An 18,834-nucleotide genomic window follows, 5' to 3' on the forward strand; every position below is an offset into this window, starting at 1 on the left:
CATAGAGTCCTTTGTCACTTATTAAAGGAAGATCTCAATGTGATAGAAAACAGATGTGTGGGTGGAAAGGCTTATGTTCTTCTGATTTAGCAACCTTCTCTATATTCTTACCCTGAGGCACCTCCCTACCTTCTTTCCAGGTGTCACACACACACACACACACACACACACACACCAATTGATTAACCATTTCCCATTACTAGACATTTGAGTTGTTTCCAGATTTTTTTTGTTTTGTTGTTTCTTATTTTTACAATAAAAAACAATGTTTTTTCTTTATAACAATATTTTTTCTAAGTAATTTTTTCTCAATAGCTTCCCAAAAGTGGAACAACATTTTTTCAAATATTTGTTTTATGGTTGCATTGCCTCCTTAGTGAGCTTTTTGTACAATATCCATATAGTGGGGAAAGACTCAATAATTTTTAGTACTTCTGTTGCAAAGTATGGGCATGCTGGCTCATTTGCAAACAAGTGGATGTTCAAGACCTCAGTTAAGATGTTTTCTTTGAATCAGGCTTTGTTAGCTCAAGGGCTAGTAATGCTTAAATATATCGTCTATAAAAGTTATGCTATGTGTTCATTATTGAAGATTGTTTAATTTCTATTTCTTTTTTTAAAAAAATTCTCTTCATCCGCCCTGGCTGGTTGGCTCAATGGTAGAGCATTGGCCCGGCATGTGGAAGTCCCGGGTTCAATTCCCAGTCAGGGCACACAGGAGAAGTACCCATCTGCTTCTCCACTCTTCCCCCTCTCCTTCCTCTCTATCTCTCCCCTCCTGCAGCCAAGGCTCCACTGGAGCCTGGTCGCTGAGGATGGCTCTATGGCCTCTACCTCAGGTGCTAGAATGGCTCCATCTGCAAAGGTGCAACGCCCCAGATGGGTAGAGCATCACCCCCTGGTGGGCGTGCCTGGTGGATCCAGGTCAGGCGCATGCTGGAGCCTGTCTGAGTGCCTCCCTGCTTCTAACTTCGGAAAAAATACAAAAAAAAAATTTTTAAATAAAAACATTCCCTTTATCCTCACTTTTTTTCTAGGCTCGAGAATTACAAGCTCGGGTACTTAAACGTGTTCAGATGGAACAACCAGATGCAGTTCCTGCGCAGAAACAGTTAGCAGCTGAAATATGTGCAGAGATGGCAAAGCATTCTGTTGCTCAGAGAGACTATGAAAAAGCAATTAAGTTTTATAGAGAAGCACTTGTTCATTGTGAAACAGATAATAAGGTCAGTACTTTTATAAAATTTTAAGCACCTTTTTTTCCAGATGTCATCTAATTTCTCCAAATGTAAAATTCTTACCAACCTATTAATAAAATTTGAAAGAAATAAAAATACAAGGCAAAAATTAATATTGTTCCTAGAAATCCTTTGAAATATGCATATGAAGCTTTAAATTAATAATGTGAGAATCTAAAAATTAGTATGGAATAAATGATATAAAGTAAATCTGCAATCTCAATATTTTTGTTTATTCTTTTAGGGGGAAAGAGAAAGAGGGGGACAGACAGGGACAGCTGAACCTGAAGGAGGGAGATGAGAAGCATCAACTCATAGTTGCGGCACTTTTAGTTCATTGACTGCTTCCTCATACATGCTTTGATCAGGGGGTTCCAACTGAGCCAGTGACTCCTTGCTCAAGCCAGTGACCTTAAGGTTCAAGCCAGCAACCTTGGGCTTCAAGCCAGCGACCTTTGGGCTCAAGCCAGTGACCATGAGGTCATGTCTATGATCCCACACTCAAGCTGTTGACCCTGTGCTCAAGCTGGTGAGCCCACACTCAAGCCGGATGAGCCCACACTTCAGCCAGCAATCTCCCAGGGGTTCAAACCTGGGTCCTTAGTGTCCCAGTCCGATGCTTTATCCACTGTACCACCACCTGGTCAGGCAACAAGCTCTTTGATTTTTAATATTCATTTGTGTTTTAATAGTCACTTCAAAATAATTTCTCAATCTCAATTTAATATCTAGCTCTAAATGATTCAGTTCAACTTACCAAAAAGCTATTGTATATTTCAGTTTCTATTTGGTGCTAAATATGTAAAAAATGACTAGATTGAATCTCTCCCTCAAATGGCACATTGTGAAAGTAAATGTAAAGATAATGTTGATGTGGAAAATTTATATATATAGATGATTATATAAATTTAAATGTTACTTTAGATGTTGATAAATGATTAAAATTTTTCTTAAAAATCTCTAATAAATAACTAAATACTTGACTGACCAGGCAGTGGCACAGTGGATAGAGCACCAGACTGGGATGCAGAGGACCCAGGTTTGAAACCCCAAGGTTGCCAGATTGAGTGTGGGATCACTGGCGTGGGTGTGTAATTTTAGACATGACCCCATGGTCACTGGCTTGAGCCCAAAGGTGTCTGGCTTGAAGCCCAAGATCACTGGCTTGAGCAGGGGTCGGGAACCTTTTTGGCTGTGAGAGCCATATAATGACCCGTGTACCTTACGCATTATCCAATAAAAATCTGGTGTTATCCCAGAGGAAAGCTGTGATTGGCTCCTGCCACCTGCAACCATGAACATGAGCAGTAGGAAATGAATGGATTGTAATACATGCGAATATTTTATATTTTTAACGTTATTTATTTTTTTATTAAAGATTTGTGTGCGAGCCAGATGCAGCCATCAAAAGAGCCACATCTGGCTCGCGAGCCATAGGTTCCTGACCCCTGAGCTTGAGCAAGGGGTCACTCGCTCTGCTGTAGCCCCTTTAGTCTAGGCACATATGAGAAAGCAATGAAAAACTAAAGTGCCGCAACAAAGAATTAATGCTTCTCATCTCTCTCCCTGTCTGTCCCTATCTGTTCCCCTCTCTTTCTCTCTGTCACACACACACACACACACACACAAAAAAAAAAAGCTAAATACTTAAATAAGTGATGTAGAACAAAAGACAACCATATTCTAGAATTTAAAGTTTAGGTTTGAACATTTTGAAATTAATGCAACTCTTCAAGATGTAAGGCAAAAATAACCTTTATTAAGGCATAACCAAACAGGTACCTTGTTCAGTGATGGCTAAAAGAGCTATGATTCTAGTTTTAAATTTAAAGCATACCTTAGGAATTATCTGCTTCAAGTTTTTTATTTTACAAAAGAGAAAACAAGATCTGACCTTTGATGGTGCAGTGGATAATATGTCAACCTGAAACACTGAGTTTGCCGGTTTAAAACCCTGGGCTTGCCTGGTCAAGGCACATATGGGAGTTGATACTTCTTGCTCCTCCCCCTTCTCTCTCTCTCTTCCCTCTCTAAAAATGAATAAATAAATAAATATTTTAAAAAATAAAATTTGGCCTGACCTATGGTGGTGCAGTGGATCAAGCTTCGACCTGGAACACTGAGATCGCCGGTTTGAAACCCTGGGCTTGCCTGGTCAAGGCACATATGGGAGTTTATGCTTCCTGCTCCTCCCCCCTTTCTCTCTCTCTCTCTCTCTCTCTCTCTCTTTCTCTCTCTCTCTCTCTCTCTCTCTCTATATATATATATATATATATCTTCTCTCAAATGAATAAAAATAATTTAAAAAATAAAATTCTCTCAAATGAATAAATAAAAATAATTTTTAAAAAAATGAAATAAAATTTAAAAAGAAATGAGAAAACAGGTTTTGAGAGGTAAGAGGGACTTGGCCCAGTTTGGAAAACCTTGACCTGGAATCTAATCTCCCGATTTAAGGGCAGTGTTCTGTTCACAGTTCTCTGTGCTTCTCACTTGTCAGATGAGTTACCACCTGGTTTTCCTTTTTATTTGTGCCAATATAAGAAAAAATAAAGATGGGTGTGCCTGTAGTTTTCCTACCTATCATGCTTGGCATTTTTATTCCAAGAACTTTTGATCAACTAGAGTTTAATCTGTGTCCAGCCATTTTTCTCAATCACTGTTTATTCCAGTTTCTCACTAATCTTGCCCTTTCTGTCTGTAGATAATATTGGAACTGGCGCAGTTATACCTGGCACGCGATGACCTCGACGCCTGCCTGCGTCACTGTGCGCTGCTTCTCCAGACTGACCAGGACAATGAAGCTGCCACCACGGTTAGTCCCAGACACTGCAGCGGCTGTATGTAAATCAGCTGCGTTTTATATTCCACGGGGCAGTTTGACATTTTACCCCATAAAACTAAAACTAGATTGAGAGGCCTGGCTTGTGTTGGCTTTTGGAAGAAATAACATTTTTAACATTATTAGTTCATTTTACCAAAGAAAACTAAGGATTGTTTTTATTTTATAAGACTGCTAAACCTGTTTTTCTAAATAAGGCCTGACCTCCCGTCCTGTGCCTAGTTACGTTTCTTTATGCCTAAGAGGATGCTTGGTCAGAAGAATTTCATGTGGTAAAGTCATAATTTACTAAACACTAACTTTTAAGTACTTAGTCAGACATGCTGGACTAATTTATAAGTTTCAGTGGGACTTTTGGAGTTACAGAAAAAGACTTCATTTATCGTTCTAAGATGGTGTGTTTGAATAGAATTCTGTTTTTCTTTCTTATTTTTACTGGGATTGAGGTATTTGTTAGCTTTTCACAAAGCTATATAAATGACAGCTTGTGAGATTTATTCAAAGTTATTATTATAACTAAAAAGAAAGGCTTCCTTTGAAAATATATAATAAAATTTCAGTAAATATTACTTATTTGAAATTCCTTTGAAATATTTAGAATTTAAGAGTGTTTTGATTTTTAAAATCTTCTCCTTGTCATTTTAGCCAAACCCAGTGAGACATCTTTATAGGATAGCACTTGAAACATACAGTGTGTCTGTAAAGTCATGGTGCACTTTTGACCGATCACAGGAAAACAACAAAAGACGATAGAAATGTGAAATCTGCACCAAATAAAAGGAAAACTCTCCCAGTTTCATACCTATTCAGTGCAGTTTGATGTAGGCTCACACACAGATTTTTTTGGGCTCCTTAGGTAGCTATATCATATAGCCTCTACAGACTCGTCACTGACTGATGGCCTACCAAAACAGGGTTTCTCCACCAAACTGCCGGTTTCCTTCAACTGCTTATCCCACCGAGTAATGTTATTCCTATGTGGTGGCGCTTCGTTATAAACACGCTGATATTCACGTTGCACTTTGGTCATGAATTTGAATTTAGCGAGCCACAGAACACACTGAACTTTCCTCTGTACCGTCCACATCTGGACTGGCATGGCCGCTGTGGGCTGCTCCACTGTACATCATCATCTGCACATGCGTACATGCTGCCACATCATCCTACAGAAAATGGGAGGGTTTTCCTTTTATTTGGTGCAGATTTCACATTTCTATCGCCTTTTGTTGCTTTCCTGTGACTGGTCAAAAGTACACCATGACTTTACGGACACACTGTATTTCCTGCTAAAAATGCGTTTTGTGGACAGAGCATTCTGTTTCACATTCTCAATCGTCTTCTGTTACACTTTCAGTGCTCATCTGTGTCAGTGTACTTGAATATTAAGTGGCTCCTTTTTATGAAACTTCCCTTGCGTTTTTCAAAAAAAATTTTTTATTGATTTTTTTAAGGTTTTATTTATTGATTTTACAGAGAGAAGAGAGAAGGGTGGTAGAGTGAGAAGTACCAACTCATAGTTGCCTCACTTTAGTTGTTCGTTGACTACTTGTTGTATGTGCCTTGACCAGGCAAGCCCAGGGTCTCGAACTGGTAACCTCAGCACTTTAGATTGACACTCTGTCTAGTGCACCACCACAGGCCAGGCTCTTTTTTTTATTTTTAGAGAGTGAAAGAGAGAGGAAGGGAGAGAAATAAGAAACATCAACACATAGTTGCTTCACTTTAGTTGTTCATTGATTGCTTCTCATAAGTGCCTTGACTGGGACAGTGGGGGTGGTTCAAGTCAACCCAATGACTTCTCGCCCAAGAAGGTGGTGACCTTGGGATCATGTCAATCCCATACTTAAGTCAGCGACCCCACGTTCAAGCTGGCAAGCTGCACTAAGCCATCAACCACAGGGTCTGAACTGGGGACCTCAGTGTTCCAGGTCGACGTTCTACCCACTGTACCACCACCAGTCAGGGCAAATGTGTCTTTATAATGCTGAATCTTAACAGGAAGAATATGCTTTGTAAAGTATATGGCAGTATTTTTAGAACCAACTTTTACTTTTATAGATGGTAGCAGATATCATGTTCAGGAAGCAAGAATATGAACAAGCAGTGTTTCATTTACAACAGCTTTTAGAACGCAAGCCAGGTAAATATTCATTGATTGTATTTTTCTAATGCAATGAACTCCTTTCTCCTCTTTATGGCTCTATGCGCCTTGGAAAAACCCCAGTCCTGGTTGAATCCAACCCTGTGCTTACTCCACACCTGCCCTGGGGCAGCTGACATAAAAATGCAACACCATTGACTGGTCTCTCTTTAAATTATGACCACAGACCCCAAATGGCCCCTCAGATGCTGCCTGGAAAATGTATTGTAATTCTCCAATGAGCATTCACTCCAGCTACTTTTTATACCTTCTCTTCTCTCCTCAAACTTTCAGCACCCTTCCCCTTTCCTTGTCTTCAGCTAAAAGCCTTGCTTCCTACTTCCCTGAGAAAATATGGGCAACTAGAAAGAAAATAACATCTCCACTCTCTCGTCACTGTCCAGCTGCTCCCCAGCCCCCCGTCCTCCCCTGGCCTGCGGTAGGTCAGCCTGCCAGCTTCTCCCCCCCCTCCGCCCACCCCCCCACCCCCCTCCCCCGTGCACCAGACACCGCCCCTCGCTTCCTGAACAGCCTTCCTCCATCATCCTCGCTCTCCCAGGCAGCGCAGACACAGGCAGTGACAGCGCCCCACCTTCAATACATCAGTACATGAAAACTAACTCTTAACTCTCTAATTACTCTTTCTTTCCCATTACTAGTGCATTTCTCTGATTCCCGTTACAGCAGGTTTTCTCGAGGAGTTTCTGTTTGTGCTGTTTGTCTGCTCCATGCTTGAGCTGCAGTGCAGCTGCTTCTGCTGGTGGCCGGTGCGCCCCGTGCTGCCAGAGTGCGTGTCATCCTCAGCTCTCTGCTCCTTGGACTGTTGTCATAGTTAGCCGTAGCTTATCCCCTCTCCATCACTTGTCTTCCAAGATGCTAGGCTTACATGGTTTTGCTTCTAGCTGTCCACTCTGTTGTACTCTCCTTTGTTAGGTCTGTGTTCTCCTATGATCTTTAAATATCAGAATGTTGTAGGCCTCAGGTTTTGAAATTTTTATCCTTTATTTATACATTCCTGCCCTCCCCCTCAGGTGACTTCAACTAGACCCATGACTTTATGTCCTGTGTGTATGTTGGTATCTCCCACAGGTCTGTCTCTAGTCTTGATACATACAGGGGTAGGCAAAAGTAGGTTTATAGTTGTGAGTATACAAAACACAAGTTTACGCTTGTGCTATTATTTATTATTGTAACGTTTATGATCATTATTAACCTGCTTTTGCCCACCCCTGTGCACCACGGCCTGTTTGCGTTCCCACTCAGCTATGTAGGAGGTGTTCAGCTTCAATGTCCCAAATAGAGTGCTTGATATTCCGCTTCCCAAACGACCACTGCAGCTCTGGGCCTTGATAGTTGATAGTCAGGGCCTCAGCTGGGGTGGTGGGGTAGAGGTGGGCTAAAGGGCAAACCTCCCCAGTGGACTGTCTTTTTTAATTGTCTTTAAAACACCCTTTCTAGAAGTGCAAAAGAGGGCAGGAAATGTCATCTGGATGGACACAGGGCCACAAGGAAGCAGATCGGGATTTCTTATAGTGAAGAAGAGAGGGATAGTGGATATTAGGTAGACAACAGCCCAAGCAGGATAGGGCTTTGGGTCTTTTCGGTTGCTATTCCCTCTTCCTGGACGTTCTCCTCCCCATATTCATGTAGCAGCTGCTTCATTTCCTTCAGGACTCTGCTCCTGTTGCCTCTTCCTGATAGTGCCCTTCCTTGTCCACCCTGTATGAACACCTCCTACTGTGTGCTCCATCTTTTCGTCCTATATTTTTTATTGCCCTTGTAAAACTAAAACAAAAATGTTGTAAATTATAGAACATAAGCATCAGATGGCCTGGGGTTTGTCTTCATTGCTATGTTTCCCGGACTTAGAACAGTACTGGCCCAGTGAGTACTCATATTGGAAGGAAAGCCTGCAAAGATTTTTTTTTAATACTATTTTTTTATTCTGGTCAAACATACTTAACATAAAATTTTTCAGTTTACCCATTTGTAAGTGTGCAGTTCAGTGGCTTTAAGTAATTCCCATTGTTATATAACCATCATCATAATCTATCTACAGAACTTTTTTATCATTCCAAACTGAAATCCTGTACCTAGTAAACACTAACTTCCCACTCTTTCTTCCCCACATCCACTGGCTACCACTGTTCTACTTTTTCCCTGAATTGGTCTACTCTAGGTACCTCATATAAGTGGAATCATACAGTATGTCCTTTGTGACAGGCTTATTCCAGGTGGTATAATAACTTCAAGCTTTATCCATATTCTAGCACATGTAAGAACATCCTTTTGTTTTAAGGTTGAATAACATTCCATTGTATATAGGTACCACATTTTGTTTTTCCATTCATCTGTTGAAAAGATGTTTGGAATGTTTTTACTTTTGGCTATTATGAATAGTGCTGCCGTAAACACTGGCATACCAATATTTGAGTTCCTACTTTCAGTTTTTTTGAATGTGTATTCAGAAGTGGAATTGCTGGATCATACGGTAGCTTCCCTTTTCTTGGAATATAAAATCAAGTGTAAATTGTCTTTAAAAGTTTGTGTTTATTTTAACCTAACTTCCCCTATAAAAATGATCAGACTAGCTTGTCTAGTAAGGATTTTTTACAAATCCCCTACCATAATATAAGTCCTATGCTAACTGAAACTTGAGAGCCCAAACACCTAAAAATCACAGCTATAGGAAATAAAGTTTAAGCCATCAATAATTACGATTCCATATTAAAGTTATGTTTTGGAAGACCATTCAGTGACATTTGAGAAATGTTTACTATATAATGTTGAGTCAGAACCCCAAGTACGATTTTATTTTTGTATACATGTAGATAAAGAACATATTAATTTGCTTACATTTAAATACTTATAGATTGTTTTTCACTCCTAAATATATGAAAAGAAACCAAAATGTGGTAATTCTAGCTTGTGGGAATATGAGGGGTTTTTTTTCCTTTATACTTTTCTATATTTTTCCAGATTTTCTAAAGTGTCCATATATAATTTTTACAATCTTACAAAAGATTTATTAAATTCTCAAAATTTAGTATTTTAGTGATAAGAAAGAAGTAGATAGAATTGAGAAAAGAAGACTTTCTAGGTGTGTGCCAAGAAATTAAACTTGAGACCAAAGAACTAAATTAATTTCTTTTCCTTAGAAGAAAGTGAAATAAGTTTAAATACTGGGACTAACAAGGTAATAGGATGGTAAGCTAGTGTCTAATATTATGTACATACACATATTAAAGAAAGGCTGGAGTAGAATTTCTAATTGCCACCCCAAACATTATCATCAGAATGTACTTTTCTTACCCCCTTGCTTGCTGCAGTAAGTGAAAAAGTAGGACTCGATAGACTTGTCCTGTACAATAAAACCAGTCCTCCTAAATCTCACAGTTAGAGTTAGATGATCTCTACACAGAGACTGCTTCTAGAAGTCTTGGGTCCTAGGAATGACTGAAAAGTAAGTTACAGCAAGTGTATATATTTTTATATATTTACCTATATTGAACCTCTCTCACTGTGATCAGACCAACCTAACCTTTATCATTTGATAGCTTATCCAGTTGTCCACACAGTTTTGGGGGAATTATAACTTCTAAGGCTATCCGTTCTTTGTATTTAAGTTGTATTCCATTTGAAGTAAACTATAATAAAGTAGGACTATAGTCATCAAAACAAAAGATATACAGTATTGTCTATATCTGAAATATTCTTTGTTTTTAGATAATTATATGACATTATCTCGTTTAATTGATTTCCTAAGAAGATGTGGAAAACTTGAGGATGTTCCAAGATTTTTCTTATTGGCTGAGAAACATAACTTCAGAGCAAAACTGGAGCCAGGATATCAATATTGCAAAGGACTGTATCTTTGGTAAATCTATTGTCAAATAAATCCTAAATAATGGGTTTTTTTTTCTCACTATGAATAGAGTAGAATATGCTTTTTTTTTTCTGAAGTGAAAGTAGGGAGGCAGAGAGACTCCCACATGCGTCTGATCAGGATCCACCCGGCATGTTCACTATGGGGCGATGCTCTGCCCATCTGGGGTGTTGCTCCATTGCAACTGGAGCCATTCTAGTGCCTGAGGTGGAGGCCATGGAGCCATCCTCAGCGCCTGGGCCAGCTTTGCTCCAATAGAGCCTTGGCTAAGGGAGGGGAAGAGAGAGATAGAGAGGAAGGAAAGGGGAGAGGGGGGAGAAGGAGATGGACGCTTCTCCTGTGTGCCCTGGCCGGGAATCGGACCCAGGACTTCCACATGCCGGGCCAACGCTCTGCTGCTGAGCTAGCCGGCCAGGGCTGAATATGCATTTATTTTAAAAAATGTATACATTTTTAAATATGTTGATATTATACTTAACAATTGTTAACAACTTAAAATTTGTAGTCAGTGATTGAAATAAGTCATTTTTTTAAACATCTAACAAGGTATACGGGAGAGCCAAATGATGCCCTTCGACATTTTAATAAGGCTCGGAAAGACAGTGAATGGGGCCAGAATGCCCTTTATAATATGATAGAAATCTGTTTAAATCCAGATAATGAAACTGTTGGAGGTGAAGTATTTGAAAATCTGGATGGAGACCTAGGGTGAGTAGTATTTGATAAATGACCCTTTTTTCAAAAATACTCGTTGAGGATAATAATCAAGGGTACCTTATAAAAGAGAGCTAAATTCTAGGATAGCACTAATAAAAGGTCAGGTCAAAAAAGTCATAGCTAAAATAACTTCTTTGTAACAAGCACAAAATGCTTTTAGTAGGTTTCTAAATCAGAATTAATGTGTTAGGAAGACACTCCCCTAACTACTGTAAAAAGTAGGATAGATACATTGTAGAAATTGATTAGTTTTGAAAATATTTTCACACAATAACTTTTTTAACAAATAGTATTTATATGCCATACCTTGTGCTGTATACTTCATGTGCATTTTTTAATTTGTTCCCTACAACTGTATTTGTTCCCTACAACTGTATTGTGAAATGAGCTCAGACTCAACTTATCTAATGTGACAGAGTTAGTAAGTGGTGGAGGCCAGATTTGCACTGATTTTTACCTAACTTCAGAGCCACTGGTGCACTGCTGGTAAGTGGTTATATTTCTGTGAACCTGTGTTTACTGCTTGTTCTCTCCTCAAATTGGGCAGGGTATACTGGGTGATGCATAAATATACAAATGCACAGGGTAGGGCACAAGTAGGTTTATAGTTGTGAGTACATGAAACAGTTTATTCTTGTATTATTATTTATTAATCATTGTGTTATTTTCCATACAAACAACTGTAAACCTACCTGTGCCCCACCCTATGTAAGGTGTAGGGATAGTTTCTACCTTCAGGAACACATAATTTACCTAGGAGAAAAGACAATATCTGAGACCAATCTCTGACAAAACAGATCTTAAGTGTTGCAGGAATTCTTAGAAATCGTAGCAGTGCAAAGCAGTCAGGGGAAGATAAATAAAGGAACAGGAGTGAATTAGAATCAGACTGCCAAGACGTTTCACTGACAGCTCTGAATTCTAGAGATCATTGCAAGTTTTAGAGAAGGGAGAGGAATGTTCGTTTAAGAAAGGTTAAAGAAACCTACTGTTATGTGTCATAGGCCAGGGGCCCCCAAACTTTTTAGACAGGGAGCCAGTTCACTGTCCCTCAGACCATTGGAGGGCCGGACTATAAAAAAAACTATGAACAAATCTCTATGCACACTGCACATATCTTAAAGTAGAAAAACAAAACGGGAACAAATACAATATTTAAAATAAAGAACAAGTAAATTTAAATCAACAAACTGACCAGTATTTCAATGGGAACTATGGGCCTGCTTTTGACTAATGAGATGGTCAATGTCCGGTTCCATATTTGTCACTGCTAGCCGTAACAAATGATATGACACGCTTCCAGAGCCGTGAAGCGTGTGTCCCGTGTCACCAGAAGTAGTACTGTACATGAGCAATGCTGCGCTTTGCGGCACCGCCGCATACAGTATTCCAGGAGCACAGGATGTGGATGCATCCTGCGCGCCTCACTGACCACCAATGAAAGAGGTGCCCCTTCCAGAAGTGCGGCGGGGGCAGATAAATGGCCTCAGGGGGCCACATATGGCCCGCGGGGCTGTAGTTTGGGGACCCCTGCAGTAGGCTATCCCCATGGAATTCTTCAGCAAGTGGTTGAAAATGCAAAGTTAGAACTCAGAAAGAAGATCACAGCTGGAGATAGAGGTTTGGTAGACACGCACAGAGTGGATAGCTAGAACCCCATGAATGGGCATTTTGCAAGTAAAATGTAGTTGGAGATACTGAGAGCTAAAATTTGAGCATACTAACATTTAAGAGGACTAGAGGAGGAAGGGAAGTCAGAGAAGATCAGTCAGTACAGCATAAAGAGAACCAAAAATGTATATCAGTATAGAAACGAAAGGAGGGAACTTTGAAGAAGGTAAGCAACAGTGTGAAATGTTTTAGAGAAAATAAAAGCCGAAATAAGGCCTGAGAAAAAGACCATTACTTTAGTGAGAATTAAATTCCTATTATTAAATATATATACATATCTGGGTGTGGTGTGTGTTTCTAAAAAAATAACAAAATAGTACATATTTAAACTATCATTGCACTCTTAGAATTTATTTCAATACAATCTTTTGACAGATATATAATTTCTGGGCATCTAATAGGCAACGGGGCGAGGAAAGTAAAGTAGACTTTATATGCCTGACAAACTCAGATTCACGTCCCAGCTTTACCGTTTACTAGCTGTGTGACCTTCGGCAAATTACCTCACCTGTTTAGGCCTTTTTTCTCATAGATAAAATGGATTCAACATAGATTGAATGAAATAATCCAGTGCTGGCACATAGTAGGTGCTCCAGCGATGTTAGTTATTTTTTGCCCCCTTTTCTTTTTTTCTTTTCATTTTCTGATAGGTATACCACCGATAAATGGATGATTCTACTTATTCTGAATTCTGGTTTTATATTAACTAAAGTGAAAACACCACATATAGGTATTGTCCAAATTTTGTCTTCAGTCTAGAATGAATAAATTTTTCTTGTTTTATTGACACTATATCAACTTTGTTTAAAAAATGCATTTTAACTGTGCTCTGTATTAGAAGAGAATGAATGACATTCTTCAAAAGGGCTACTTTTAAATTGGTAACAAAAAAAGAAAGCTGTGTACCCTAGAGCTCGTTCCAACATCAAAGAATTTGACATCATGAGTAATAGAAATAAGAAATTTATTTTTAATTGATTATAGTAATTCAACTGAGAAGCAAGAGTCTGTGCAATTAGCAGTGAGAACTGCAGAAAAACTCCTCAAAGAACTAAAACCTCAGACTGTTGAGGGCCGTGTGCAGCTTCGCGTCCTGGAAAACTATTGCCTCATGGCCACCAAACAGAAATCGAACGTTGAGAAAGCATTGAATACCTTCACCGAAATAGCAACCTCTGAGGTTGGTAGATTTTCTTTTTCAACTTCATATGTTATCTTTCTTTGGTAGTATAGAAATACGTATTTCAATCAGTTGTTTGTTTCTGAAAATTGACTCACTAGTATTAAAAATTAGGTATATAGTTTGGCATAATTTTATACAGTGTACCTTTGTTTCCAGAGAGATGCTGTTACTGTTTATATGTATTGTTGATGTATTTATCACTATTACAGTGGTGAATTCTGGAGAAAGGAAATTCTTCCAAAGGGCATATGTTAATTCTCAAGGGAGTGACTTTGTGCCCAGGAGAAGCTCTGTGTCGTAGGGGTAGCCCAGGTTCACCCACTAAGGGAAATAAACACCCGGCTGCTTCAGAGCTCACCTTTCCACTTTTGTGAATTTGAATTTTGTCAATTCTAAGGCTAAGTGAGATCAAAACTGACAGCCTAAAACTCAGTCATGCAGATAATGATATTGTTCTTTAGCAACACTGAAATAACCCCTGCATTATTATTATGTCAAAGGCTTTCTCTTACCCACTCAGATCCACCTTCCTTCTCACCCTCTGGTATTCTGTTTTCTGTTCCCTTACACAGGGCTATATATATTCTTTCAATTAATATTGAGGAAGGAATTATAGGCACCCACCCCATTAGCAGTTGGTAATAGCTAGTTCTAAGCAACTCATTGGATTTCGTGGTCTTTCACTCCACAATGTTGTAGGCCACCAAAAACTTATAATTTTGAGTCTCTCAAAAGATTTACAGTTTTCCTTTGTTTTCTTGTGGCTTAGAGGTCACAGTGGTAGCAATAAACTACCAAAAACCCCTACTGTGACCCCAGTCTCCCAGACCCTGGAGGATTTGGGGAAACCTACAACACTCTTTGCTTTTTGGGTACAAGTATCCTAGATGATGCTTTATTGCCACTGTAAGCCATACTTGTAACAAAACAGCATGGCAGCATCAGCAGCTGTCACATCCCGGAGCAGAGCCTCCTGCTGACACTGAAGTTATGTTCCCCGGGGCTGTGCTCAGTGTAATGGGCTGTGAGGCAGCAGATGGAGGACAGGGGCTGCCTGAACAGTGACTATCATGTAAGTCCAGGAAAACCTATAAGAAGACTATGAAACACCGTTTCAAGTAAGGTGTCAGAGCTCCCGAGTGTGGCGATGTGGCCTTCTATCACGTACTGAAAGTTTAAACTGTAAGGTTTGAGAGAAAATGCCAAAAGCTGTGAACAACATCATAGCTGTTTCCTAGAGAGATGATCAGCTTTTGTGTTGGTGAGACTGCATTAATTTTTGTAATTCTTACGTATGTGATTAGTAATATATTATCATCAAATCTGTGCACTTACTGGGCTGTCCAAAGATTGATATATGAACTAAAGTTTCATATACAACAGATTTTACCTTGCATTTCTGCTTTTAACTCATAGGCTGTACGCATTAAATACAGTGAATATTGAATAGGCAGCCAGTGTGTGCTAAGCATAGTGGGAATCACAAGGGTTAACCAGGTATAGCCCCTTTTCTTCAAGTTCCTGAGATTCTAGGGAAGAGGAGATAAGCTGACTGTGGCACAAAACAAAATGTTTGACATTCTGTACTAGGGTTGCAAATAAAAGTGTAAGCAGTATAAGGAGAGTTGGGAGACCCTTTTGTGGAGAAAGTGTGATTTAGCAGGAACCAGGGTAACTTGCACTTCCACAGGCAGAGGTGGAGTGGGTGTATTCCAGGTGAAGGAGAAAAGAGGAACAAAGGCAGGAGGCAGGGAAACGGGATCCTCACAGCACTGCGGCGTTCAGATCGATTGAAAAAGAGGTGTGTGACAGGAGGCCATCGGAGGAAACTGGAAAATACATCAAACACAAGCGTTTCCCCTGGCTTTCATTCTATCACCTTGAACCATGAAAGTACATAGTTTATAATATAGCCACATTGTCCTTTGTGATCTAAAATGTTACAGCTTTAGCATGACTGAGTGTGAGGAAGGGAAGCTAGCTGGCTGACGCCTGAGGATGTCTGTGCCAGACTGATATCATGGGTCTACTGCAGGGGTCAGAACTGACATTTGCAGTTTTACAAACTATTCTCGGGGTCACCCAAGAGTGATCAAGCTGTGAGGAATTGATTCATTCTAATTAAACCTGAGGTGTGGGATATTTCAATCAGAGGGTTTATTTTTACATATTTTTTATGTATAGTGGGGCATATTTTTAGTACATGAAGAGATCTGGACATTTTTACATGACCCTCATCTAGTGAGCTGTCCTAGCAGCAACCAGCCTCTCTTCTCTGCTCCCTAGTCCGGGGGGGCTAGAGGGGGCTCAGTCACTGGTAATATCCCATAGAAGTCTTCAGAACTTATTGCCAATTGGATGGATTTGACACTCAAATAAAACCTTTTAGCCATTCTTTAATGAGAACAAATTACATATTGGAAGTTTATTAATAGGTATAAGATTATACCTATTATAAACTTTGTATTGCTAAAAGCTGTTTTCAGCAAGCTCTAATGAATTGCCTTCTCTAATCCAGGGTTATTGCTGATCCCTCGATGGTCAGTGTTGGACATTGAACATTGCTACTCTGCTATCCTCTGTTCCTTATTAGTTACCTAAATTTGCTATTATTACAGTGCATCATTACTGCAGTCATGGTATTATAATTTCTCAATCACAGTTTCTCATCTTATATTTGTATTTTAAACTGAAGCCTTCCTCTTTATAAAAGCTTCACAAGCCACATTGTCCTGTGCTGAAATTTAAAAAGCACCCTAACTTGACCAGGGACATACACATTATTACTTAGGAAAGTTGGTTTTTCCAGAGAAATTGCTTACTCATGGCCTCCATTTTATATCGATTCATGTTAGCTCGTTAGTTTCAGAGAGTGGCATTTTCTGACTGTGAACTGTCTGAAAGAACATTGTGCTTTATAGACACTATCAAGAAACTGTGGACTCCAACACTAAAAGCATATTTTAAGACATGAGTTTATTTCATATAATTTGCAAGTGATTAGTTGCATGCCTTATTTATAACATTTCTCTTTGTTGGAAGAAGAGGCTGTTGAATAAAATGAAAATGAGAAGGAAGAGAAAAAGGGAAATAGAATCAGTATAGATAAGGAGTATCATTGTGGGTAAATCCTTATTCCTTTTTATAGATGAAAGAATGAAGGAGTCAAAATGCTTATGTTCAGTTAGGATTATGCTGACATAGAATTTTGTTTATTTTTCTGTATCTGTACAAAACCAAAACAGCCAGTCAATCCCATTAAAGATTGAGTCATCCTAATTATCTGGGGTTGTGTGGTTGTGGCATCTGCATACTTATTAAATTATCTTAACAGCAGCTCACCGAATTCCCACATGGTAGCTGGAGCTTTACGTGGTGTGTTAAATAATACCCTGTCACAGTTATCTGTGTGAAGCCAGAAGTAGACTTTGTGGGCCAGTCCTTAACATTATGTAGCACTTGCTACTTCCCATGTGTTTTCCTTTTAAATGTAGGGTGTTTATTTATGTTTCTGTATCTGAGGGTCTAAAGTTTTGTTTTCTTCTAGAAGGATCATATTCCAGCACTTCTGGGGATGGCAACAGCTTATATGATCCTGAAACAGACTCCAAGAGCCAGAAACCAGCTGAAGCGGATTGCAAAAATGAACTGGAACCCTATTGATGCTGAGGACTTTGAGAGGAGTTGGCTGCTACTTGCTGATATTTATATTCAATCAGCCAAATACGACATGGCAGAAGAACTGCTAAAACGGTGCCTGCATCATAATAGGGTAGGCAATTGAGGAGTAAAAAAATAATTGTCCATCCTTATTTTATAAGCTTTCTATAATAGGTTATTATCGAGTGTTGGTCCATTTCTAAGAACTACTGTGTGTGTGTGTTTTGAAAATTAAATGTTTATTCTTACCACAATCAGAAAATAAACATTAATAATAAGAAAGAAGCCATTTGCCCTTGAAAATTAAAAAAAAAGAAATTTATGCAGTTTCAAGTTTCAGCCATAGTATGCCCTACTTACAGAAAGTGTTTTTTAGAATGTCAAGTATTTGTGATTACCTATCTCATCTCAGAACTAATGAAAATTGCAGAAGAGCATTAATTGCGGACGTCTGGCCCTCCCGTTAAGAAATACTCAATGACTTCACTGCAGCTGCCTGCCATTTCCACAGTATTAGAATCCACTGTGCATGGTGCATTTGATGGGGAAACGTTTTCAGCATTTAATTTGACTTGTTTAATAAGTCCTTATCTTTCAGTATGAAATTGAAAATCTTAAAGTCCTTAGAATTTAAGGCTTTTTACCTAACAGCGCATTTGTGTGTTTAATCAAAACAAAGAGATGTCTTATTACATAAAACATGTGTTAAAGTTAAGAATTTGTTACTATTTGTTGAGATATAATTGTACTCAACTTAGAAATGTGAAGATATTTATAGATTCATATCAGTTACTTCAAGTATTAATCACAGAAAAATCAATTTTTTATTCTCTTCAAACAAATTAGATTACAAAATAGATCACTTGTTTTTTAAAAAGATCATCTGATACTATTAAGCCTCTTTCTTAGGAACTTTAAGAACCTAAAACATCCAGCCAGTTATCAAATTATATTTTGTATATCTAAGTTAAATTTGCCTCGAAATACGGAGTATTTATTAAGAGACTTTGAAAAATTAAAACTGTCAAATAGTTGACCCTTTCATGCTAAGTCTAGGATTAAGCAGGATGACATGGCAATTAAGGTTTTGATGCAGACAGAATTTAAATTTGCCAGAATGCTGAGTAATACAAATTGCATGTTTGAACATGGTGGCTACATAGAGGTGCCAGGCCTGCTTATTAGGCTTGTCAGTATTGGAAGCATAAGACTCAGGGAGTAGAGCTTAAAAACATTGAATTATGTAATCAAAAAATGGAGATCATCCAGATCTGGGACAGGAAATGTACAAAATCACACTAGACCATCTTCTCATACCAGATGGCAAGGAAGCTATCAGAGATGATTAGAGTCATGGCAACGACTCAGGAGCCAACTTGAAACACTCCCACTAGTCAAAGCTGGGACGCTTTAAAAATCAACAAGGATGGAAAGTGCAGTGCATTGAAACACACTAAATAAGTATAAATCCATGAGTTTAAGAAGATATTCTCCCCC

At 38.9% G+C, this 18,834-nt stretch overlaps 1 protein-coding gene across 2 annotated transcripts in view; it reads left to right on the top strand.

Annotated features, from left to right (window-relative positions):
• The window catches only part of TTC21B (tetratricopeptide repeat domain 21B), an 87,576-nt gene that overhangs the window by 59,741 nt on the left and 9,001 nt on the right, over window positions 1-18,834 (top strand). For both annotated transcript variants that reach the window (XM_066280726.1, XM_066280727.1), the window contains 7 exons: window positions 1,038-1,226; window positions 3,943-4,053; window positions 6,139-6,220; window positions 9,947-10,097; window positions 10,653-10,814; window positions 13,479-13,674; window positions 17,225-17,449. In XM_066280726.1, the coding sequence (XP_066136823.1) occupies window positions 1,038-1,226; window positions 3,943-4,053; window positions 6,139-6,220; window positions 9,947-10,097; window positions 10,653-10,814; window positions 13,479-13,674; window positions 17,225-17,449 (1,116 nt within the window). The remainder of the gene's footprint in view (window positions 1-1,037; window positions 1,227-3,942; window positions 4,054-6,138; window positions 6,221-9,946; window positions 10,098-10,652; window positions 10,815-13,478; window positions 13,675-17,224; window positions 17,450-18,834) is intronic.

This window comes from Saccopteryx bilineata, chromosome 5, assembly GCF_036850765.1.
Source record: "Saccopteryx bilineata isolate mSacBil1 chromosome 5, mSacBil1_pri_phased_curated, whole genome shotgun sequence".
NCBI lineage: Eukaryota > Metazoa > Chordata > Mammalia > Chiroptera > Emballonuridae > Saccopteryx > Saccopteryx bilineata.